Here is a 26,172-nt window from a genome sequence, read left to right on the forward strand (position 1 = left end):
ACATTACGTCAGGAGCCACCATCATCTCTCACCACCATTGCAAGCACTACCTGATTGTCCCTCTGCCTCCAGTCTTGAATGTAGGATGTCAGGGTGGTGGCTGACAGGTAAAAGGCCATTTACTGGTGTTGAGCAGGCTGGGGAGCGGAGAGGCTGACACAGTAGATGCATCCTCTGGAGGACAGGGGGACTCAGCACCAACGGGGAAGCCTACAGGAGCCGCTTGACCTAGCCTTGAGTTTTGCGGGAAGAGTTCTCATGTCACTTCCCGAAATGACCTTGTTCACCACTGGCATCTCTGTGTTATTTCTCTCTGCTCCTAATGCTTTTTGAATTGTTCTGTGAAGAAATCTGTGGCCATCTTAATTTCCCCTTTCCTGGTAAGGGATGTACGTACCCTACCTGCTAGGAAGCGTAAATAATTCTGGGCGCTCAGCCAGTGTTTCTGAATCATTTTCCCCCATGAATAGCCAGTGTCCATTTGATCTTCAGGTTCAGCTCTTTCATTCACTTCAGGGAAACTTGCTTTTATATCTGACATAATTTTCTTACTCTATTCTATTTATTGGAGTTGAAGATACCAATTATCTTCGTATCTGCTCATCTTTGTTTTCTGTACCTATCTTTTTATTCTCTAATGGCTTTAGCTGCTTTGTTCTGGTTTCTCTGTCTTCTTTATGATTATCATGGGCCCTTTCTCTGTGGCAATGATTTGGTTTGGAGCCATATCTATTCTTTTCCCTGCTAGTTGATTTCTTAGAGTCACATTCACATTGTTTCGGTCCTCAAATCATTTCCACCAATAATTAGGTCCCAAATTATTTCAGTTCTGGGGTCTCCCATTTCCATTCATTCTATTGTTTTATCATCTCTTCTTAGCAACTTATAAAAAGGAATTGCTATTCTTACTACTTTCCCATTATGCAGCCACAGTCCTTTTTTGTTCCTTGGCTGCTAGTTTTCTCAGTTTATGGTATGAATCTGTTCCTTTCTTTGCTTGTTTGATTTCTGCTGGTGAATTTTAGCAATAATTTTTGAGTGATTTGTATTATTATTTTTATTATTTGTTCATTGTTCATAGGTTTTGGAGATGAACAATTCTGTGATAATGCCTTAATCCACCATCTTAATCAAGAACTCAAATCCATAGCAAGATTTTTATAAACACTCTTAACTGAGTTGTTTTCTCATCATGGGCCTTTGATGTTACCCTTATATGTTTTGATGATGATAGCAGTTTAATCTAGTGGAAAACCAGAATCATTGGCTGTATCTGTGCATATCTAATATAATTTTATCATGTTTATAAATTGGTCATAAATTATTTTTTGTCGTCAGGAGGAACCTGATCACCTTTTATTCCCTTCTTCTGACTACAGTAAAAACTACAATAATGTAGATTTCAGAATGTCCTCAGTTACCACATGAACCTTTATTTACCATCTAATGACATTTTTTAATCTTTTTTTTGGCCACTGTAAGGGTTAGTTATGCATTGGTGAGAAGGCCACTTGATAGGTCGTATTTCTGCTTTCCTGAATGAAGTTAATCTCCCTGGAGCAGTCTTCTAAGTACCAAGTATGGTTGTCTGAACCAGGACATTTCACAAGCAGACCCATCCCAGACTCCACCAACCATTTAACATGCCTTCTTGCTCTATTGGCCTGTTTTATACTGAGTAGAAGGAAGGGATGCATTAAAATGGTATTTTTATTTGACATTGCTGGTTGAAACCTTAAATTTCTATTTTGTTGCCCAAAGTTTTATATAGATATGACCCACTTAAAGTAAACACCTGTCATTATGTCTATGATTTTTTTTTTTAAATCCTTTTCATTGGGGCATGCACTCTCTGGAAAAATCACTTCCTTTTTTCTGATTACAATGGAGTTGAAATCCCTCGTACCACAATAACAAAACAGGTAGATAGCTAGTTTTCAGTGTTTTTCTGTTAGTTTATCACTTACTAGACCTCCTGAAATCCTGATATGTAAACTTTGATCTTTTTTTGTTTTGTTTTATTTTGCATATGAATATGTTTAAAAAATTCAGACTGCTAAAAAATACAGGGGCCACTGTGAACAATCTTTATCTGGTGTCAGATTTCCCTTTAATTATTTGAAAAGGAATTGAAACTCCTCTTTCTTCTATTCTTCCCTTCTTCCATAATCCCTTTTGGCTGTTTGACCTCATTTGGGGAACTCTACAAGGTTCTCCTCTCCCCCCCTCTCCCGAGGGGATGGAAGCAGAGAGGGTCAGAAGGTGAAGTAATTTGAGCACAGTTTCATACATAATAATCCCTTCAAACTGTATGAGTTATAGGGTTCATTCTATCCTTCTTGGCATCAGGAAATAGGCCCAGGGAAGTTGAGTAGCTTGACTAGTCTGTTTCACTCCAAAGCCTCTATTTTTCTTCACAAAGTAGAGATTTATTCAAGGGGGGAAATCTGGTTTGGGAACCATGGGCAGTGCAGTGCAATGGTTAAAAGCTCGTCTTTTGAGTCAGAAAGACTTATTAGGAGGAAATTAGTTAACTTCCTTGTGAGTTGATTTCATCGATAAAATAGAGGTAGTGAGCCCTTTGTTGCTGTTACTGGGGCCAGGGTTAGTGCTCATAGCACTTACCACAAAATACTAATCATTACAGCTTAAAAAATACCTAATTTGAGAGCAGGTCCCAAAGCAAGGCTGACTTAGTAACTTCACTGGGGGCTCTAGATCCTGGACAACCAGTTGGTTCAAACTGACTACAGTTGGATGGACTCTGTCCAGAGTTACCACTCTGTTAAGAAATCTGATTCCCAAATAGCAATTCACAGTTGTTGAAAGAAGTGTTGAAGTAGGAGTCCCACGAATGTTAGGGTCAGGATGTGTTGATTTCATGAGGAACACAACATAGGTACATGTTTCTTTAAACCCGATGCCATATTGATATTGTTTGAGCCAAAGAACACATGGTTACCTGAGATGAGCCCAAGTTAAAAAAGCCGATTGAAGGATATGGGGCACTGGATGGAAAATAAGGTCAGGAGTATGGCTGGGCCTCCTTGGAACCAGAAAACTTTCAGAAACTGAAGGTGTTAACTTCATCTTTAAGTGTCTCTCTAACTTCTGGTTCTCATTGTGTTCTTTCTCTTTCCACGATGTTCTACAACACAGTACAGCACTCACATACTTTAGTTTTATGAGTATATTTGAATTGCTGCTGGAAACCTGCTGGCTCTGGTGACCATCTTGGCCCATGATGGTAGAGTCATTTGTACGAAGTGTGGCCACGAAGGCCTACCTTTTTAGCAGAAGAAACAGATTTATAGAGAATGAGCCTGTAGGGAAGAAGAGATGCCAGAAGTCTTTCTGTTACTCATGTTTTTATAAAAGAAAGAAAGGTCTAGAAATTAGTGTGTGTTTTTTTAAAGCATGGTAGCCCAGTTTCCCAAGCCGAAACTTCTGGCATTATTGATGGCAGCATGCCTCAATGGCATGCCAACTCTTTTACGAGAAAATAATTCTCTTGACAGTTAATCCTGCAAATCCAAATTTTTAAGTTTCCTGTTGTCACTTTCTAATAAGCATGGAATGTTAATCTTCATCTTCTTTTGGTTTTCTTCCAGAGATATGAAGACTATGGAATGACTCCCCCATCAGGCCCATTGCCGAGGTAAAGTTTTCAGGAGAAAATGCATTAGGACTTCCTCACATAGGCTGTTTTTAAAAATTTTGTTAACTCACTTCTTTGAGCTAATATTTAGAGCAGATGAAAACTTCTTAGTTGTGTGTTGTCTTGGGCTAATCTGAAGAGGAGAAAAAAGGTAGAATTTAAGGTCTTCTAGTAATGACAGACTAGATAATTTGCTGAGGGCAACTGGAAAAGCTAGACAAGATGCTAAAATAAAACAAAACCAAACTCAGATAGCTAACATGACAGTGAAGTGGTGTGGGGCCAAGATCCAGGAAATCCAGAGAGATGAGCCCTGCCTTTCGAACTTTCTCCCAGGGACCTGCTAATTCCAGAGGAGGCGACTGAGAAGCTGAGTAAAACTTTGGACAGACTCTTGCGGCTTGGAGTCTTGAAAATTTGACACAGTGAAAGTTGTGGGATCTATCTCAAGGCACACTTAGGGGGGACGCCGACGCCTTACATGAATCAAAATACATTTGAAAAGAAAAATGGCTGAAAACCAATAATCTAAGCATTCATCTCAGTGTTAAAAAAAAAAAACACAAACCAACATCTAATTAAATCTAAAGGAAATAGAAGGAAGGAAATAATAAAAATAAGAATAGAAATTAATGATATAGGGGCGCCGGGGTAGCTCAGTTGGCTGAGCGTCTGCCTTCAGCGCAAGTCATGATCCCGGAGTCCTGGGATCGAGCCCTGTGTTGGGCTCTCTGCTCAGCAGGGGAGTCTGCTTCTCCCTTTCCCTCTGCCCCTGCTCATGCTCTCTCTTATTCACTCTCCCTCAAATAAATAAATAAAATCTTAAAAAAAAAATAAAAGAAAAAGAAATTAATGAAATAGAAAAAAAAGTACCGTAATAGAGAAGATTGACAAAGCTAGGAGTTAGTTCTTTGAAAAAGAAGCTAATAAAATTGATAAATCCCTGGAGAGCTTGATCAAGTAAGCTGTGCATCATTATCAATAAGAGGAATGAAGAAGAACATATTAATCCAGATCTTTTAGAAATAAAAAAGATTTTGACAGATTTTTAAAAGACTGATTTTTAAAAGATTTCACAGATATTAAGAAGATTTTATGAATACATTTTTGTTCAATTTAAAATGAAAAGTGGCTCAGTTGGTTAAGCGTCTGCCTTTGGCTCAGGTCATGATCCCAGAGTCCTGGGATCAAGTCCCACATGGGGCTCACCCTGCTCGGCGGGGACGTTGGCTTCTCCCTCTACTCCTCCCCCCTCCTTCTGCTTACTCTCTCTCATGCTCTATCTCACATTCTATCTCTCTAAAATAAATATAAAATCTTTAAAAAATTTTTTTAAATGGAAAATTTCTGGGGCACCTGGCTGCTTCAGTCAGTGAGCATGTGACCCTTGATCTCAGGGTTGTGAATTTGAGCTCCATTTGGGGGTAGAGTTTATTAAGAAAGAATAGAAAGAATTTTTTTTTTTTTTCGAAATAAGATAGATGGAAGAATTCCTAGAAAGAGAAAACCTGAATTGTCATGTAACTATTAAAGAAATTGAAATCATTCCTAAAATTCTTCCCACAAAGAAAACTTTGGGCTTCAATGGTAAATTCTACTGAAAACACCAAAGGAAGAAAACATGCCAGTGTTCTACAAATTAATCTAAAGAATATAAAAACAGAATGCTCTGCACCTCATTCTTTGAGACTGCATAACCTTTTTTTTTTTCTTTTTTACTTGACAAAGAGATCATAAGCAGGGAGATTGGCAGGCAGAGGCAGAGGGAGAAGCAGGCTCCCCACTGAGCAGGGCGACTTATGCAAGGCTTGATCCCACTGGGATCATGACCTGGGCCAAAGGCAGATGCTTAACCGACTGAGACACCCAGGTGCCCCAAGACTGCATAACCTTGATATCAAGGATGAGACAAGGAAAAGGAAATTGCAGGAAAGAAAACATTAAGGGTTCATGAGTTTTACTCATAAACGTAGATGCAGAAACTTGAAACTAAATATTAGCAAGCATATGCAGCATTGTATACGAGAGGATATCATATCACAGCCAAACTGGATTTATTCCAACACTGCAAGGGTAATTTAACATTTTGAAAAATCAACCAGTATAATTCACTACTTTGCGGAGAATAAAGGAGAGAAATCTCATTTCACTAAATACAGCATTTGATAAAATTCAACATCCGTTTGTGGTAAAAATCTTAGCAAACAAAGAATAGAAGTGAACTTGTCTAATCTGATAAGATTTATTTCAGCAAATATGATTTAAGGTTGAAATGTTAAAAGCTCTCCTTTTGAGAATAGGAGCAAGACAAAGATAGCTGCTTCCATTACTTCTATTCAGCATTGCCCTGGGGGTCTAGATGGTGTAATGAAGCAAAAAAAAAAAAAAAAAAAAAAAAAAAAGAAGGAGAAGGAGAAGGAGAAGAACAAAGATTAAGAAATTCAAGGAAGGAAATAATACTGTTATTATTCTCAAATGATATATATATTTTTTAAGTAGGAAATCCTCAATGTCAACATATAAATTGTTAGAATTAAGAGAATTTAGCAAGATAGATAAATTACAAAATAGCTGGATGTAAGATAAGCATACAAAAATCTGTTTTATTTCTGTTTATGAGCAACAGACAAAAACTTTCGAAGATGCTGCAAAAGTAGCATTAAAAAACATAAAATATCTCAGAATTAATCTCACCAAAGATAGTCAGGCCCTCTAAAGAAAGTGCTCATGGATTGGGCAGCTCAGTATATTTAAAGTATCAGTCTCCAGTAAGTAATCTACAGATTCATTGTGATCCCATTCAGAATCCTAGTAGTTTGTTGTCTTTAAAAAAATATGTGGAAACTGACAAGCTGATTTTAAAAACTTATGTGGAAATGCAAAAGGCTAACAATGTTCAAACACCTTGAGAAAAAGAATAGTGTGTGAGGACTATTCTCAAGGTTGTAAATTACTGTAGGGTAATGAAGACAGTGTGGTATCACTGTAAAGCTAGACAAACAGACCAGAGGAACAGAATAGAGTCCATAAGCAGATGCACACGAGTGGACAAATGATTTATTACAAAGAAGAAATTGCAGAAAACCAGAGTTAATCTCAGAAATCGTACTCAACTATCCTTTCAATGACTGCAAGTCACGTAGAAGTAGGAATGTTATCTGCTTCCTCGTTTTTTTTTCTGTTCTTTCTTTGCCCTCATTTTCAGAGGGGCTGGTTTTATTTTCTGCCAACCCCCTTCCCAACGCAGGCACTGCTTTGTGGTCCGAAAACAACAAAAGTAAAGAGAGCGGGTGAAGATAAGGTGATCCGGGGCAGAAGTTAACGATGGAGGCCATCTAATCTGGTTTGCCCAGTTCAGTTCAGTTTACACCTGTTTTCTAGCGTAATTATTAATAACCTTGACTCTCAAAAGCAGTCTGGTTTGGATGACCAATTTTATGGTTACTCAAGTTAAAGGATTCTGGGCGATTTGGATCACACCGAACTGTGAACACACAATTTAGGATAAACAGGATGCACATGTAGTCAGGAGGAGGATAATTGGGTAAAGTAGAAATAACTAAAGGGCAAGAGCTAGTTCTTCGGTGGATGGTCAAGAGATTATGAATTGATTAGGTGAACTCCAGTCTACAGATATTGAAGGAGGAACATGCCTTATGTTACGCTCTCAGATCTGTAAGGTCAACCTAAAACAGTAACAGTTCTCTAAAGAGAGCAATATAAATAGCCTGGGTTTCAATTTATGAGATGTGCTCCAGAAATAAGACTATAGAATAGGGGCAAGTCAGTCTATGTTCTTGTCAAACTAGTTTGAACTGTTAATTACTGGTTGACTGTCATTTGCAAAGAACTGTAATTAGACTATCATGTTTTTTTATTCTTGAGTTTCTTTAGAAGAGTGGTTCTCAAGTCGAATTCTCAGACCCCTAGAGGGCCCTTGAGACCCTTTCAGGGGGGGTCTATGAAGTCAAAACTGTGTTTCATAATAATATTAAAGCATTATTTGACTTTTTTTATTTTTTAATGTGTTGATGCTACACTAAGGGGCAGAAGCAGTGGTAGATGAAACTGCTGGAACCTTAGCATGAGTCAAGGCAGAGACACCTAATGGCCTGAGTAGTCCTCCTATTCCTCACCACCGGGCCATCAGTTTTTTTGAAAAAATGCCAGGTTTTTAGTTATGTTAGCATGTCCTCGATGAAGTCGTACAAATTATTAATTTTATTTAAAGTAAACCCTTGAGTCTTTCATCATCTGTCGGACAAAAGAGGAAATACATATAAAGTGCTTTGTGAAGTATGGAATTTTAAAGGAGAAGCACCTGTTCAGTGGTTTGTGTTGAGAACGGATCTGTACTGCTGCTCTGTTTTCTGTTTGAATGATCAGTTGGCAGACATCGTTATTCAGATTTGGGTTGCTTGGCAGACACTGTCTTGAAGATAAAGGAAGTAAGCCTGTCACTTCAAGAAAAATAACCAACAGGATTTGTTGCCAATGATAAAATTGAGCTTTCAAGTGAAAATTTAAATTTTGTCTGCCACTGGGTGCTTGACAACATCCTAGTACTTAAAAGACTTTTCTGATGAGCTCAATGGTGATATTAATGAACGTGGTTTTTTTGGATACTACCAAATGAAATGTATCAATATCTAGGAGGTCTCCATAACTCAGTGAACTCATATTTTCCAAATGACTTATGTCATAAAATCATTCATGGGTCCATTCAAAGTGTAAAATAGACCAGTGGAATTTCTGTAACAGAGTATAAAAAGTTAATTGATACTGTTTCAGATTCCATATTGCCGCTAACCTTTAAGGAAACTTTGATGAGTTTTGGTATATCAAAAAAGAATATTTGTCTGAAATATTATTTGAGTATCATCTGATAAGGTCTTCCTTATCCAACTATGTATTTATGTAAGTTCAGATTTTCTTCTTAAAATAACTACAGGAACTGATTGAATACAAAGTATATGAGAATCCAGATGTCTTCTATGAAGGACATTTGAAAAAATGGAAAACTCTTCTCATTACTTTTTTTGAGGGGGGAGGGGTTAGAAAATAGAGTTGATTTCCTGAGAAAGTGTTAACAGGTAAGATGCTTAATATTGTTATTTTTAAATCAATTTTAAGCATAAGTATTTAAAAATGTTTCGTTTTAATTCTGAATGCAAGAAATATCTGTAGATACAATCCACAGAAACAGAAGTTCTCAGGAATCCTCAATAATTTATGAGTGTAAAGGCGTCTTGTGACCAAAAAGTTTGAGAACCCCCACTTTAGAGCACTGGCTTTCAGCCGCGATGAGTATCAGGATCATCAGTGGAAGTCTGAACCGCCGTATCTGGGTCCTGTCTTTAGAGATTCTGTTTTCCTTGGTCTGGGGTGCAGCATGGACATCGGGGTTTTTAAAAGATGCTAACGTGCAGCTGAGGTTGGGAACCAGCCCTTTAGTCCGATGCTGAAGGTGCACAGGCCCTGGAACTTTCCTGCACCTTCATGTGGTCTGTAAACTAAGGTGTTTCCTCTTCAGTCACCCCGCAGAGACTTATCAAGCATCACCTGTATTCCAGGCACCATTCTTAGCGCTGGAGATAAGTCAGCGAGCAAACAGAAAACATCTCTGCCCTTAGGGAGCTCGTGTTCCAGGAGAGGAGACGGGTAATACACCAACAGAGAGGTCTTATTTTTCTGTGGGGCTGAAGGTGGAACTAATAAAATGCCAGAGCCAGGGTAACGTGTGGTCCTAACGCTTGGGCTTGCTTTGCCTTCAGACCAGGTTTTGGCCCCGGTTTGCTGCAGTCTTCGGAGCTGGTGCCCGCAGAGCCCCAGCAGCCACAGGCATCGGCTGAAGCCCCGTTCGCCGCCCGAGGGATCTACTCTGAGGACGTGCCATCGGTGGCCCGGCCACGGCCTGTCGGGGGCACCACAGGTACACGTGGCTGTTTAGCCTGCATTTCTGAGCTAGATAACCCTCGCTTTTGGCTGCATTCTGGCAGAGGACACGTCTCACTTCCTGGCGTTTTGGTGTCCCAGTGTTCCGTGACCTCCTCCCCTGGTCTGAGTCACATTCCCCTGGATCCTGGTGGAGATGTAGGCGGGGGAAGTGGGAAGAGGGAGTGGCTGAGATCCCGACTGACAGCCTCTGATTTGTTCCTGAGTCTGTGTCTCAGAAGCTGTCCTTCACATGGAGTTCACCGCACAGCTCTTCCAGGGAAGACGTTTCTAAATTCTTAGGCTGAACGGAGAGATGTGTTGCAGAGCACTTGGTATGGCGTTAGAACAAGTGCTTGTTCTAAAGAAGGCATTTTTCCAGCTGGTGATAAAGCAGCTCTGAAGGTTGCTGGCCAGTGACCTGAGGGAGATTTTTGTTTCATTTGGTCCTCGTGATGAGGTGACAGGCAGGGCCCAACATGGCTGAGCTGAGATTCCTATGTGGCACTTGGCTGGTCTGTCCCAGCAGTTTACCTGAGATCCAGTCTTGAAGCCCAGAATTAAAAATTGCTGTTTCACGTCCTGGAACTCCACCTCGTGAATAGTTGATACTATGAATGCTGTATTTGGGAACGTTGTTCATTGTTCCTGAAGCATCTCTGCAGTTTAAGATTCTAAGCTCTTTTTTTTTTTTTTTGTACAGCTCAGCATACTCTGAAAAATCCTCAAAGTTCATTATACCCATCTAACTATGTTTACAAGGGCTCAACGTCACTCTTTCATTTTCCTTTTCATTTTATTTTCATTTCTTCACCTTTCCTGTTGGAAGCTTTAGAGCCATTACATGTTAAATAGCTTATTATTTTTTTTTTTACTATTTTCTAACTTTCTCGACAATACCAACCTTTATAATGTCATCAAGGAACTAGTTTAAGCCAGTTTGAAACTTGCAATAATTGGTGGGTTACTACCCATTATGATTTCTTTGGAAGTTCTTTTATGTTGCATTGTTTATCAGTCAATAAGACAAATAATATATCTGGATATCCTACAGGATTTCATATATTTTACACATGCTGTGCTTACAGTGAGTTTTGTTTCTCCTGCTAATTATTGCTTATTTGAACATTGTTGTGTATTTCATATCCCAAACAAAATTCAGACATACTCATCTTTAATCTAGAAGAATAGAGAAATGATACATATAAAACATTTGAAGAGGATGTTATTTTCTAATAATTTCTAATAAGAGATTATGTTGTGTAAAAATTTGTAATAGAAAATATTAAGATACACTGGAAGAGTTACCTTTCTGCTGTGTAAAATCAAATATATCTATGTCTAAAAATTAGTAAACGCAACAGGAAAATAGCATCTAGGGAAGTATTCAGCAGATAGGTATGTCCATGAGGTATTTTTATTAGAGGATGATTCATATAAATTGATAAGTGGGCAGACTTCAGAGCGTGAATGGACAAAGGACAGGAAAAATGAATTCACAGAAGGAATATTTGTGTGGGGTGTGTATCACATGAACGTAAACATGTGGAAAATGCCCAGCTTTGAAAATTACTAAAGAAATGCACATTAAAACCATGGCGAGACACTATTTCAGTCTTGTATCTTCTCATAGTAATGTAGCGTGATGACAGTAGTATCCAGTTTCTTGCTCTGTACAGTGGGCATAATGTGTTAGTACTTAACCTCCTATGGTTGTTTTGAGGATTGCAGAAGATAACAAATGCGAAGGGCTCAAAATAGTGCCTGGCATGTTGTAAACTTTCAATGAGTGTCAGTTACAATTATTATATTTTCAGTGGTGGTATAAATCACTAAACATTTGGAAAGCAGCTGGGCAATACGACTTACTGAGCTTTGGATTTGGTAATTCCACTTTTGAGAATCTAGGTTTCTCCTCCCCGAAGAAATCCAAATACTGGGAAAAAACTACATGTACAATGATATTTATTAGAACATTATTCATAACAGTGAACAATTGTGAGCCCCCTAAATGCCTAGTAATAAGGGAATCAGTGTGTAAATGTGTGCATTAATTTATTTATTATTAATTAGTTACTTAATTTCATTTTAGTTTTTTTAAAATTCCAATGTACTTAACATATAGTGTTATATTAGTTTCAGGCATACAGTATGGTGATGCAGCATTTCTATACATTACTCAGTGCTCATCATGATAAGTGTAACGCTTAATCTCATTCACCTGTTTCACCCATCCCCCACCTCCCTTCTCTGGTAAACACCTGTTTGTTCTCTGAGGTTAAAAATCTGTTATTTTGTCTCTTTTTTCTTTGTTCATGTGTTTTGTTTCTTAAATTCCACATGAGTTAAATCAAATGATATTTGTCTTCCTCTGACTGACTTATTTCACTTAGCATTATACCCTCTAGCTCCATCCATGTCATTGCAAATGGCAAGATTTCATTCTTCTTTATGGCTGAGTAATATTCCATTTATACACACACCACCTCTTCTTTATCCATTCATGCTTTCATAATTTGGCTATTGTAAATAATGCTGCTATAAACATAGAGGTGCATATATCTTTTTGCATTAGTGTTTTCATTTCTTTGGGTAAATACTGCTAGTGGAATTACTGGATTGTAGGGTAGTTCCATTTTTAATTTTTTGAGAAACCTCCTTACTGTTTTCCAGAGTGGCTGCACCAGTTTGCATTCCAAGGAATGGTGCACAAGGGTTCCTTTTTCCTCTGCCTCCTTGGCAACACCTGTTGCTTCTTGTTTTTTTTGACTTCAGCCATTCTGACAGGTGTGAGATGATATCTCATTGTAGTTTTGATTTGCATTTTCCTCATGATGAGTGATGTTGAGCGTATTTCCCGGTGTTGGCCATCTGGATGTCTTCTTTGGAGAAGTGTCGTTCATGTCTTCTGCCCATTCTTAATTGGATTATTTGTGCGGTTTTTTGTTTTTTGGTTGGTTTTTTTTTTGGTGTTGAGTTGTATCAGTTCTTTATATATTTTGGATACTAACCCTTTATTGGATATGCCACTTGTAAATATCTTTTCCCATTTCATAGGTTACCTGTTTGTTTTGTTTTTTGTTTTATTTATTTATTTATTATGTTCAGTTAGCTAGCATATAGTACATCATTAGTTTTTGATGTATTGTTCAACAATTCATTAGTTGCATAACACCCTCCTTTGCTGTGCAAAAGCTTTTTATTTTCATGTCATCCTAATAGTTTATTTTTGCTTTTGTTGCCCTTGCCTCAGGAGACATCTAGAAGAATGCTGCTATGGCTAATGTCAGAGAAATTACTGCCTGTGCTTTCTTCTAGGATTTTTATAGTTTCAGGTCTCACGTTTAGGTGTTTAATCCATTCTCAGTTTATTTTTGTGTGTGGTATAAGAAAGTGGTCCAGTTTCATTCTTTTGCATGCTGCTGTCCTGTTTTCCCAACACCATTTGCTGAAGAGACTGTCTTTTTTGCATTGCATGTCCTTGCTTCCTTTGTTAAAGATCAGTTGACCATATAATTGTGGATTTATTTCCTGGCTCTCTGTTCTGTACCACTGATCTCTGTGCCTCTTTGTGCCAGTCCCATACTGTTTTGATCGATATAGCTTTGTAGTATATTTTGAAATCTGGGATTGTGATATCTCCAGTTTTGTTCTTCTTTTTCAAGATTGCTTTGGCTATTTAGGGTCTTTTGTGGTTCCATACTAATTTTAGGATTATTTGTTCTAGTTCTATGAAAAATGCTGTTGGTATTTTGATAGGGATTGCATTAAATCTGTATATTGCTTTGTGTAGTATGGACATTTTAGCAATATTTGTTCTCCTGATCCATGAGCATGGAATATCTTTCATTTGTTTGTTTCATCTTCAGTTTCTTCCATCAGTGTTTTATGGTTTTCAGAATACAGGTCATTTACCTCTTTGGTTAAGTTTATTCCTAGATATTTTATTATTTTTGGTGTAATTGTAAATGGGATTGTTTTCTTAATTTATCTTTCTGACACTTCAATATTAGTATATAGAAATGCAGCAGATTTCTGTATATTGATTTTGTATCCTGTGACCTTACTGATTCATTTATCAGTTCTCGTAGTTTTTTGGTGGAGTCTTTTGGGTTTTCTATATATAGTATCATATCTCTGCAAATAGTGAAAGTTTTACTTCTTCCTTACCAATCGGAATGCCTTTTATTTCTTTTTGTTGTATAATTGCTGTGGCTAGGACTTCCAATACTATGTTGAATAAAAGTGGTGAGTGGACATCCTTGTCTTGTTCGTCCTGATCTTAGGGGAAAATCTCTCAGTTTTTCACCGTTGAGTATGATGTTAGCTGTGTGTTTTTCATATGTGGCCTTTATTATGTTGAGGTACGTTCCCTCTAAACGTAGTTTTTTGAGGGTTCTTAACATGAATAGATGTTGTACTTTGTCACATGCTTTTTCTGCCTCTATTGAAATGATCGTATTGTTCTTTTCTCTTGTTGATGTGATGTATCACATCGATTGATTTGGGAATATTGAATTACCCTTGCATCCTAGGAGTAAATCCCACTTGATTGTGATGAATGATTTTTTAAATGCATTGTTGGATTTGTTTTTCTCATTTTTTGTTGAGGATTTTTGCATTTTTGTTCATTAGAGATATTGGCCTGTAGTTTTTGTTTGTTTGTTTGTATTTTTTTTTGTTTTGTGATGTCTTTATCAGGGTAATGCTAGCCTCGTAGAATAAATTTGGAAGCTTTCCTTCCTCTTCTGTTTTTTGAAGTAGTTTGAGCAGAATAGGTAGTAACTCTTTTTTAAATGTTTGGTAGAATTTGGAGTGCCTGGATGGCTCAGTCGTTTAGTGTCTGACTCTTGATTTCAGCTCAGGTCATGATCTCAGGGCCATGGGATTGAGCCCCATTTTGAGCTCCACACACAGCAGGAAGTCTGCTTGAGATTCTCCCTCTCCCTATGCTCCTCCCCACCCATCTCTCTCAAAAAAATGAATAAATCTTTAAAAAAATAAATGTTTGGTAGAATTCATCTGTGAAGCCATCTGGTTCTGGACTTCTGTTTGTCAGGACTTTTTTGATTACTGATTCATTTTCGTCACTGGTAATTGGTCTGTTCAAATTTTCTGTTTCTTCCTGATTCAGTTTTGGGAGGTTATATGTTTTAAGAATTTATCCATTTCTTCTAGATTGTCCAGTTTGTTGGCATATGATTTTTTCATAATATTCTCTTTTAATTCTTTGTATTTTTCAGGGGTGTTGGTTGTTATTTCTGCTTTTTCATTTCTGATTTTGTTTATTTGAGTCTTTTTTTTTTATTTGCCTGGCTAAAGGTTTATCAATTTTGTTGACTGTTTCAAAGAACCAGTTCCTGGTTTATATTGATCTGTTCTGTTGGTTTTTTTTTTTTTAGTTTCTACCTCATTTCTTTGTGCTCTAATCTTTTTTTTATTTTCTTCCTTTTACTGGTTTTAGGTTTTGTTTGTTCTTCTTTCTCTAGCTCCTTTAGGTGTAAAGTTAGGTTGTTTGAGATTTTTCTTGCTTCTTGAGGTAGGCCTATATTGCCATACACTTCCCTCTTAGATCAGCTTTTGCTGCATTCCAAAAATTTTGGACCACTGTATGTGTGTGTTTGTTTGTTTCATTTGTCTCCGTGTGCTTTTGATTTTCCTCTTTGATTTCTTGGTCAACCCATTCATTGTTTGGCAGCATGTTATTTAACCTCCATATATTTGTGATCTTTCCATATTTTTTCTTGTGGTTGACTTCAAGTTTCATAGTGTTGTGGTCAGAAAAGATGCATGGTATGACTTCAGCCTTTTTGAATTTGTTGAGACTTGTTTTGTGGCCTAACATATTATCTATTCTGAAGAATGTTCCATGTGCACTTGAAAAGAATGTGTATTCTGTTTTAGGATGGAATGTTCTGAATCTGTTAGATCCAAGTGGTCCAATGTGTCATTCAAAGCTACTATGTCCTTGTTGATGTTCTGTTTGGATGATCTATACATTGATGTAAGTGGAGTGTTTAAGTTCCCTACTATTATTGTGTTGCTCTCAGTACTTCGTGTACATTTGTTAATAGCTGCTTTCTGTATTTGGGTGCTTTTATATTGGTTGCATAAATATTTACAATTATTATATCTTCATTTTGGATTGTTTCCTTTATGACTATGTAGTGTCCTTCCTTGTCTTTTGTTACGGTCTTTGTTTCAGAGTCTATTTTGTCTGATATAAGTATTGCTATCCCAGCTTTCTTTTTACTTCCATTTGTATGATAAATATTTTTTCATTTCTACACTTCCAATATACTTTCAACCAATTAGGTCTGAAATGAGTCTCTGTGGGCAGCATATTCGTGTTTTTTTTTTTTTTAATCTATTCCGTCACCCACCCTGTGTCTTTTGATTGGTGCATTTAGTTCATTTACATTCAAGATAATTGATAGGTATGTACTTGTCATTTTGTCACTTGTTTTATGGTTTTTGTAGTTCTTCTCTATTCCCTTCTCTTGCTCTCTTATCTCATGGTTTGCTGGCTTAATTTAGTGATATACTTGAATTTCTTTCTCTTCATTTTTTTCAGATCTATTACTGTTTTTTCCTTGTGATTACCATTAGGTTTATATATAACATCTTATGCATATTGCAGTCTATTTAAAATTGATGGTCACTTAAGTTTAAACCCATTCCAAAAGCACTACATTTTTATTCTTCACCCTCCCATGTTTTAGGTAAATGGTGTCATACTTTACATCCTTTTATTTTGTGAACCCCTCGACTGATTTTTATAAATATACTTCATTTGTACTGCTTTTGTGCTTCCTCCTTTTCTTATTCTTGCTTATGATCTCTTGTTTCCACTCAAAGAGTCTCCCCTTTAACATTTCTCGTAGGGCATTTTAGTGGTGATGAATTCCTTTAACTTGTGTTTGTCTGGGAGACTCTTTATCTCTCTTTGTATTGTGAATGATAGCCTTGGTGGATAGAGTATTCTTGGTTGCAGGTTTTTGTCATTGTTGTTGTTTCAGCACTTTGAATACATCATGCTACTCCCCTCTGGCCTGCAAAGTTTCTGCCGAAAAATCCACTGATAGCTGTAGGGGGCTTCCCTTGTATGTAACTGTTTTCTTTTCTCTTGCTCTTTTTGAAACTCTCTGTTTATCACCATTTTTTGCCATTTTAATTACTATGTGTTTTGTTGTGGACCTCCTTGGGTTGGTTTTGTTGGGGGCTCTCTGTGCCTCCAAGATCTGGATTTCTTTTTCCTTCCCCAGATTTGGGAAGTTTTCAGGTATTATTTCTTCAGATAAATTTTCTGCCCCCTTTACTCTCTCTTCTTCTGGGATCCTTATAATGCGAATGTTGTTGTACTTGATGGTATTGGTGAGTTCCCTTAATCTATTCTCATTTTTTATTATTCTTTTTTTCTTTCTCCTGTTCAGCTTGATTGAGTTCCATTACTCTGTCCTCCAGAAATTTCAGTGACTGAGTTTTTCATCTCTGAGTGGTTCTTTATGTTTTCTTTCTCTTTGTTGAGGGTCTCACTGAGATCCTCCACTCATTTCTCAAGTCCAGTGAGTATCTTTATCATCATTACTTTAAATTCTTTATATGGCATATTACTTATCTCTGTTTCACTTAGCTCTTTTGTTGTGATTTTGTCCTCTTCTTTCATTTGGGACATAATCCCCAGTCTCCTCATTTTGTCTAACTCTCTGTGTCTGTTTCTGTGTGTTAGGAAAGTCAGCTGTATCTCCTGCTCTTGAAAGTAGTGGCCTTATAAAGAGAGGTTGTGTAGTGCCCTGCAGTGCAATATCCTCTGTTAACCAGAACCTGGTGCTTAAGGGGTATCTCCTAAGCACCTCCTGTGTGTGCGTGCACCCTACTGTTGTGGCTGTGCCACTTTTGCCTTCAGTCCAGTTGTCTGTCATGGCTCTTTGCCTGTTGTGGGCAGGGTTTGGCCCCTTGTCGTTAGTGGGCCAGTCTGGGGCCACATTGGGCTTGTTTTGGGTTGGACCAGGTGTTTGCCAGAGCTACAGTAGCACCGAACTGCAGGGTTGTTCCCTGTGTTGTCCCAAGAAGCTTTCCTTGGTTGGCAGGGCTTGCAGTCACAACAGATGCCTGTTGCCAGCCCACTGCTGGGGTCCCAGTTGGACTGGTGTGTGTGGTTATCTTCCTGTCACCCTGGGCAGGAATCACTTTTTGAGTGGTGCTGATCCTGTCAGGGCTGCTTGCATACTGCCACACTTATGGCACCTCTCTGGATGGATTCCTACCGAGGGTGGGTTGGAGGGGGGTGTGACTGCAGGAGAATGCAGGAACAGGGTGCCCAGTGTTAGCAGGGCTTCTGTATTCTATCCTGGGAGGAACCTGGAGCTTCTTTGGAGAGGGGCTAAGGGCAGATTGGAGGGGGTGGGTCTGCAGAAGTGTGTGGGGGCAGGTGCGCTGTTAGCAAGCTAGGTGGAGAGTATTTGTGCTGTGCTGGTTCCTGCAGGTGTCACTATATGTAGGCTAGGGGTGCTGGGCAGGGAAATGGCATCTCTGTACCCCGGGCATTTTTCAAATGGCTGCTTCTATGCTGTATCTAAGTGGGGCTGTTTTTGTGCTGTTTCTTTAAGGGTGGGGACTCAGGTTCCTCTCACCCTCTGGCTTCCAGAGTTGAGCCTATTCATTTTTAAAGTTCTAGGTGTTAAACCCCACTGATTGTAAGAATTCATGAAGTTAAGCCCCTCTGGTTTTCAAAGCCAAATGATATGGGGATTGTCTTCCCAGTGCAGGCCCCCTGTGCCTGGGATGCCTGAGGTGGGGTCTTCTCCTTTCCCTTCTCTGGGCTTGCAGTGCCCCTCCCTCCTGAGGACAGTCTGAAGGGTCTGTTTGGTTCCTGACTGCATCTCTGCCCTTCCTACCTTTTCTGATGTGGCTTCTTCTCTGTATTTAACTGTGGAGAGTCTGTTCTGCCAGTCTTCGGGTCATTTTCTAGGTTAGTTACTCTGATGTGGGTGTTATCTAGGTGTGTCTGTGGAATGAAGTGAGCTTAAGGTTCTACTTCACCATCTTCCCTGGGAGTCCCCAGTTGTGCAGCTCAGAAAGAATCAGAAAAAGAGGGTGTAAGATTTCCCAGTTGCTTCTTTTATGGTACTTGACCTATTTTATCTCTTTGAATTCTTGAAATAACATCACGAAGTGGATTTTTTAATCCCCATTTGAGAATTGAGGGATCAAGGCTCAGTGGGAGTGGTAGCCAGCTGCCCAAGGTCACGATGGTGGGGCTGGAGTGCAAACGCAGGTTTCCTGCGTGCGATGCCCCACTTGAATCATGGGGAAAGTCTGTGTTGTATCAGTAAGTAAACAAAGCAAGATACAGAATTGTGTCTGAATTATGATTTCAACTACCACTATAATTTTAACACAAAGGTATACTTTTCTGTCTATGCACTTTTCTGCACCTGGTAAATGCTGGGCAACAGCGTGCATTTTTGTTCTTTGCAGGATTTGCTTGAACAATGTGTATTGGGCAAACAGTACTGATAGTCCTAATAATTTTAATAATTATTATGAAACTTCAGTAGCTGTCAAGGGTTTCTGCAGGGTACATTGCTCTGATAGGAGCCTGGCCGTTTTTTTCTGACCTCTAGTTATTAGATATCCAAATAAAACTGTGGTATTCCCTTTTTTTTTTTTTAAAGATTTTATTTATTTATTCGATAGAGATAGAGACAGCCAGTGAGAGAGGGAACACAAGCAGGGGAGTGGGAGAGGAAGAAGCAGGCCCATAGCGGAGGAGCCTGACGTGGGGCTTGATCCCACAACGCCGGGATCACGCCCTGAGCCGAAGGCAGACGCTTAACCGCTGTGCCACCCAGGCGCCCCTCCTTTTTTTTTTTTTTAAATGTATTTGGTTAATGGAGGCTGTTAATTGGACAAGTTGAGTAGGAGAGGACTGGAAGATGGAGAGGGCCTCCTCCCCTACCTCTGTATGATCTCTGAACCTTGTAGGACGACTCTGCACAGCACAGATGAATTTGATGATCCTAGGAGCTTTTGGAAACAAGTATTTTATTTCACAGTGCTTAAAGATCACTTTTTTTTCTCCCTTAATCTATGAAATAGGGATGTATCCATATACCAAAAGTTGATGGAGGAGAAAATATGTCATTTACAGCCTGGCCTTCATAGCTACCCGAGGCTATAATGTGTCTAAGTCTGGAGCATGAGCTCTAGAGAGACTCCTGGCTTTAGCCATCAGTACACCTCACTGAGGAGGCTGGGTGGGTGGCTTTAAAATTTTAATTATGACATAGCTAAGTTATGGAGAAAATGTGAGTATGGTGAAAATAAATGTACTTAAACATTCTGAAATCAAAGAAATATGCACCCTGCCTTTTAAGAAAAAATACACATTGTATTTTCTCTCCTTGTGAGTCTCAAAGCCACGAGCAAGGAGCCAGGTCTCAGCTTCTTTATGGCTCCAAAACCTTTCACTCCTTTTTTCTGAGTAAGTAAGATCATCCTTATTTGTAACCTCTATAGAAATGAATGGAAGGGCCCTCTATTATAGCCTTTATACCTTGTCCTTTGATGTCTAGCTAGGGAAATAAGAACATCAGTGTTAGCCACTGTATTAAATGGAAGTAAAAGCCCATGAACCAAGAAGCTCATGGTCTGTTTTCCATAGGAAAAGTCATTCTCTGGAGACAGAATTGGTGCCATGTTTGAACAGTATTTGTATCTCTTATTCCTAAGGGAGAACTGTGGTCGGAACCGAAGGGGCTTGGGTGCCTGGGTGGTGCAGTCGCTGAAGTGTCTGATTCTTGGTTTTGGCCCAGGTCCTGATGTCAGGGTCGTGAGACTGAGCCCTGTGTCAGGCTCCATGCTCATCGGGAAGTCTGCTGGAGATTCTCTCTCTCCCTCTCCTTCTGTGCCTCCTCTCTCTCTCTCTCTCAAATAAATAAATAAATCTTAAAAAAAAATTAAAAAGAACTGGAGTGTCTTGCTGGGCAGCCTCAGTTCCCTGCAAATGTTGACCAGGCTGCCCCACTATGTTCCTCAGGCTCCCAGATTCAGCACCTGACACAGGTGGGAATTGCAAGCAGAATTGGAGCCCAGCCAGTGGAAATCCCACCAAGCAGAGGCGGCCAGTATGGGGCACCAGGCTGGCCTTCATATGGGGAGGATGAAGCTGGCCGAAGAGATGCTGTGAGTATCTTGTGTTTGGGTCGTCACTGAAATTCAGACATAATCTCTTAATTTAGCTGCTTTTGCTTCTGCTTTGAGGATCCCTTTTTAAAACCTACATAACTAAAAGTTTTAACCTCTCTCCCTTTTTTCTGTGAGTGTATTTTTGCTTGCAGTTTTTCGATAGTAAGTTCCCACCCACCCAAAGTGGGAGAGTAATTGCATTGAACTTGTAGAAAGTATATAATTTTTCCTGAGGCAGATTTCAGCTTAAAGTAGTGAATATTTGAAAATAACCTTTTAAAAAAATAATGAAAGTGATACTCATTACAGAAAATCTGGACAGAGACCTGTAAGTAACAGCTACCTTTAAAATTTTTCCAATTTTGGGGCGCCTGGGTGGCACAGCGGTTAAGCGTCTGCCTTCGGCTCAGGGCGTGATCCTGGCTTTATGGGATCGAGCCCCACATCAGGCTCCTCCGCTATGAGCCTGCTTCTTCTTCTCCCACTCCCCCTGCTTGTGTTCCCTCTCTCGCTGGCTGTTCCTATCTCTGTCAAATAAATAAATAAAATCTTTAAAAAAAATAAATAAATAAAATTTTTCCAATTTTTTTATATTGTGGTAAAATACACATATATAAAATTTGCCATCTGAACCATTTTTAAGTATGCAGTTCAGTGGCTTTAAATACACTCATGATTTTACGCAACTATCCCCACCATCCATCTCCGTAGCATTTTTCATCTTATAAAATGGAAAGTCTGTGCTCATTGAACACTAAATGCATTTGCCCCTCCCCCCAGCTCCAGGCAACCACAATTGTACTTTCTGGCTCAGTGATTTTGACTTTCAAGTAGTGAATTTGAACCTTTAGGTGACTGAAATCTGGACTTGATCTATGGCGTTATTGTATAAATATGCATGAGCTTACATACCTACTTGCTCCCCATTTATGCTTTGTTGTGGGTTTATCCACATCATCTCCATTATGACTTCCACGAAATGCTTCTGCCATGAGCTCACAGTTTGGGGTTCTAAGGCACAGAGTTTCTCTTAGAGGCTCCTCATCACTGTGATCACTCCTTTATAGGAACGGAACCAATAGGGGCACAGGTCATTTCCACAAATGCTTTCCTTTGTTTTTCTCAAGAATTTTACATGCATTTATGTGTCTTTCCAGCAAATAGGCTAAATTCTTTTCATGACTGGAGGCTTCTACTACTCAATGAAAGAAAATTTATTTTAGAATATAATTTTCCTCTAATAGATACATTGTTATACTTAGAATTTCAGGTATCTGCTTTACACTTGCTGACCTTTTTCTGCCTTTTTGAACCCAACTTATTTTCATGAGGTATTTTTGGTTTTCCTGTCAAATCCAGTGTTCACTTTTCACTGCCTCTTTATCACTATTTGGAAACGGGAAATGTAGAAATATTCGAGGGCTTGAATGCCATATTTACCATGAGGCTTACTTTTAGCATAAGTGAAACCACAGATTTAGTACTCATGTATATATCTAAAGAGAGATTTTTCACTGAAAAAATATGAAAAAAACCACTGAAAAATACAATAATTCTGGTCAAATGAATGCCCAATTAATTTATGTTATGCAAGTAGAAGCAAAACTGTTGTGTGTCCTAGTGCAGATAACTTTTTAAAGAAAAGCCTCTGCAGAACAGTCCACAGATACACAGATAAATTAAATGGAAAATGATTTTGTGACATTGTGTCCTGTTGTCCCCACGTGTGTCGCACGCACACCCTCCCAGGGCTCGGGTCCCAGAGCAAAGGCAGTTCTTGTCAGTCTCTCTGCAGGTACTTGCTCATCTCCTCCAGCTCTCAGATACCCTCATTTGACCTTTCACCTCCACAGGGCACCCCAGCTCTCTGGGTCCCTTCCAGTTCTCCCAGTGGGCCACTTCCTTCCACACACAGGGGCACAGAGACTTGGCCAACTGCATCATTCTTTCTGTCTGCCTTTAAGCAAGTATTGATTAGGCACCTGTTAAGTTCAGGGGTTTCTTTGTCGTATTGCTCTCCCTTCAGCAGTTCTTCCACAGTTTCTATATTCCATCCTGGGGGCCTTCTTGGAGGGCCAAGTTTGGTGGGAGGTGGGTAGAAGTAGTCCTGGGTACATGGCCACTCCAGGTTGGAATTGGATTTCTCCTCCTGTTCTTACGTGGGAAGTACAGTAACGTTTGCCATGTTTTTTCAGACGCACATGCTTGGACATCAAGAGTATTCTTCTTCACCGCTGTTCCAGGTGCCAAGGACTTCAGGCAGGGAGCCCTCTGCTCCTCCCGGGAACCTCCCGCACAGGGGGCTGCAGGGTGCGGGGCTGACTTACACCACCAGCTCCACGGAAGACCTCCAGCCCGGCCACTCTTCAGCTTCCCTCATCAAAGCGATCCGTGAGGAGCTGCTCCGGCTTTCCCAGAAACAGACCGCCGTGCAGAACTTCCACAGCTGATCGGCCTCGCCTTGCAGATTTGCCAAGTATCTGCTTCCCGTGGAAGCAAGACTAAATGGAAATCAACTAAATGGGTGTTTGTGAGAGAACGCGCATCTCCTGGGCTAAGTGCCCGTGTAAGGGAGCAAGTTGCAATTTTAGAGGATGCCATAAGTCACGTGACAGCTCATGATGCTTTTAATAAGTTGGCAATTTTTGACCACTTGGGTTCCAGCCGAAATTTACGTACTTTTGGCCAAAAGCCAGCAGCACTTCATGAAGGCAAACCACAAATCTAAGCTAACAACAACAAAAAATCAACTAAATTAGTCTCCTTTTGAAAGGTAAAAGATGGAAATGTGTAGAGGGTATAGGGATTAACGGAATCCAGCATTTCCGTGGGAAGATGTGATTCAGACTGGTTTGTATGATGAACTTGCTGCTTTGTTTTCTGAGAAAAGAGATTCGAAGACATTTTATTAACGGCTTGATTTCCCTCTTTTTCTCCATAGGAGCTTATTTTAATAGTCATATTAACAACAAAAATACTAAGACTGTTTGGGAATAAAAAAAGCTACTAGTGAGAAACCAAATGATAGATTGTAGAGCCTGATGATTCCAAAAGAAGCCATCATCTGCATTTTTCCTTCTACTTCTGGTGCTACAGCTCCGAGGGCCCCTTCACCTTTATGTCTGTGAAATGCAACTTTGGCTTTTTCAATGGAAGAATATGTTGAAGATTTCATTTGTTCTAGAAAGGAAGAAGAAAAGAAAAACTCCCAAACAGGGGGCCTGGGGGAAAGTTTAATATTTATTTGGTTATTCAAAATACATATCGAAGTTTAGATTTACATTCTTAATTGTATTTGCTGTTTATTAATTGGGCGCATGCAACTACCGACAGCATCCCATCTCAGTGCATGCCATCATTAAGGTCATACCTACAGAAGGAGGCTTTCAGGAGGTCATAACTAATCCTTGCACTTGGCTGATGAGTTGCTCACAAATTATGTTTGAATGAGAAATCTTACACAAGCAAAAATTATTTATAAAAACTGCCAGGGCCAACAAATCGTTATTCATGAGTACGTTTCTAGTAATCACATTCTCTGTGTTCAAGACCTGGAAATGAAACAGTTTAGTCCAGCCTCTCAGTAACAAATCAAGAAATGTAAAGAAGAGCTTTGAGGACCACAAGGGAGAGGAGAGAGTTGTTTCTGATTTTACTGTGCGTGACCACTGAGTGACTGTTAAAACATCTTATGTTCTTGGGGCCTGACAGAGGGTATCATCTGTCTTGAGATTCACTCCTGAAGTAAACATTTCCCTACTTCCAAAATTAGAGTAAGGAATATAATAACAAGGGCCATTCTGTTTGCTGATACCTGAATGAAGCTCAGAAGAAAAACAAATAATAGAGTTCCACTATGAATCCTTTTTTTAGTTCACTAATACTTTTAATTAACAACATATAAACAGAGAGAATTTGGGGCTCTGATGAATCCAAATCTGTATCAAATTTTAAGAACCCTAAAACACCTAAAATAGGTTTCCAAAGTGTAATCGCTGAGGACCAGAATCATGTTTTAGCGATTCCTCAGTGAAGCTTGTCCGGCAGTCTTAAAATGATACAGGGAATGTTGCTTCCGGGAAGTTAAATGTAGTCTTTTTTTCATCTGTGCCCTCTGAAAGAGGAGGGGTGCAGGGGAATAAGTCTCTCATGGATGTTAAAGAAATGGAAATCCCTTATCAGGCAGTCCTCACAGGCTCCAAGGAGTGTGGGAGATAAGACCCCTTTCTAGGCTTGATATCTTACCTCTCAGTCTTGATTTAATACCAGACTCTCTCCAAAGTGGAGGATTATCTTTGCATGGCACTCAAAAATACCAGGTTTCCTGAGTATGTTAAGAACTTGAGATATCCAAGCAGAATTTTATTATGGACACTTTACAGTGAATTCAGATCATGTGGCAGCAAATGGAATTAATGTAGGCCCCCTCCTCCCATTCTGCTCAGTGTCATGTTTGCACACAGTGGACTAAGAATGGTTACCTCCTCTGTACATCAGAGAAATGGGTGTCTCTTTTCTAGAGGGCTGCAGTAGTGAGTTTGATGCCTTTCAGACTAGCATAAAAGAATTCTACCTATATTGTTAGGTTTAGAATTGATAGACTTTTCAACTGATGTCAGGACCAAAGATAACATATGATAGCTGATGGTGTATGGTGTGGTGTGGGCAGGCTCCTGGGCTCACCTTGTGTTGACTGTAAAGCACACTCTGCACTTGTTTTCTGTAAACACTTGCAGCAGTTTTACCTGTCACCACACTCAGGACAGACTAACTGTCGTGAGGAGCACCACACCCAGGTGGGTCTTTGGACACTCGGTTAACATGATCTACTTAAAAGAAAGGTCCTCGTGTTGATCTTGTGTGGCTTTGGAGTTCCATTAACTGAAGTACTCTAAAATGAAAAGTTAAGTTTTGTGTCTATTCTCTTTTCCTAGTTTAAAAGTTCCGGTGGTAATAATGCAAGCTATATAAAGTTGAGTCAGAATTTCAGAGAGGGTTGGAGATCATTTTCAGAGTCTACTTTGCCACCAACTTGCTGTGTCAGGTACCTTCCTGAGTCTCTTTCTCCCCAGCAGCCAAATGAGGACTCACCTCCTCTGTCCACCTCCCAGAATTTCTCTTTTTGAGATTCAGATGTGATCTGGCATGCAAACAACCCTTGAGGAAGATGCACAAAGCTTGGTGAAATGTAGAACGTTATCTGTATGATTATACTGGGATCAGACAGTCTGATATGCTATTGTCTACCAGTGAATGACTTCACATGGAGGGAACCAGAGCAAAACTAAGGGCTCCATGTAACTCCCCTTCCTCTTTCCCAATTTGCTTGAAATTCACATCCTTCATCCTTAACTTTGAAACCGCATTTATCGAACATCTTTCTGCACCTG

The 26,172-nt window shown here is 39.4% G+C and overlaps 1 protein-coding gene across 1 annotated transcript in view; it reads left to right on the top strand.

Annotated features, from left to right (window-relative positions):
• KIAA1549 (KIAA1549 ortholog) overlaps positions 1-24,046 on the top strand; it is a 115,990-nt gene extending 91,944 nt beyond the window's left edge. Inside the window, exons 19-22 of the mRNA XM_040644537.1 lie at positions 3,612-3,658; positions 9,433-9,590; positions 20,634-20,779; positions 22,978-24,046. Coding sequence (XP_040500471.1) covers positions 3,612-3,658; positions 9,433-9,590; positions 20,634-20,779; positions 22,978-23,232 — 606 coding nt within the window. The 3' untranslated portion in view covers positions 23,233-24,046. The remainder of the gene's footprint in view (positions 1-3,611; positions 3,659-9,432; positions 9,591-20,633; positions 20,780-22,977) is intronic.
• The last annotated feature ends 2,126 nt before the right edge of the window (positions 24,047-26,172 follow it).

Source organism: Ursus maritimus, unplaced genomic scaffold (genome assembly GCF_017311325.1).
Source record: "Ursus maritimus isolate PB19 unplaced genomic scaffold, ASM1731132v1 scaffold_3, whole genome shotgun sequence".
NCBI classification, from domain to species: Eukaryota; Metazoa; Chordata; class Mammalia; order Carnivora; family Ursidae; genus Ursus; species Ursus maritimus.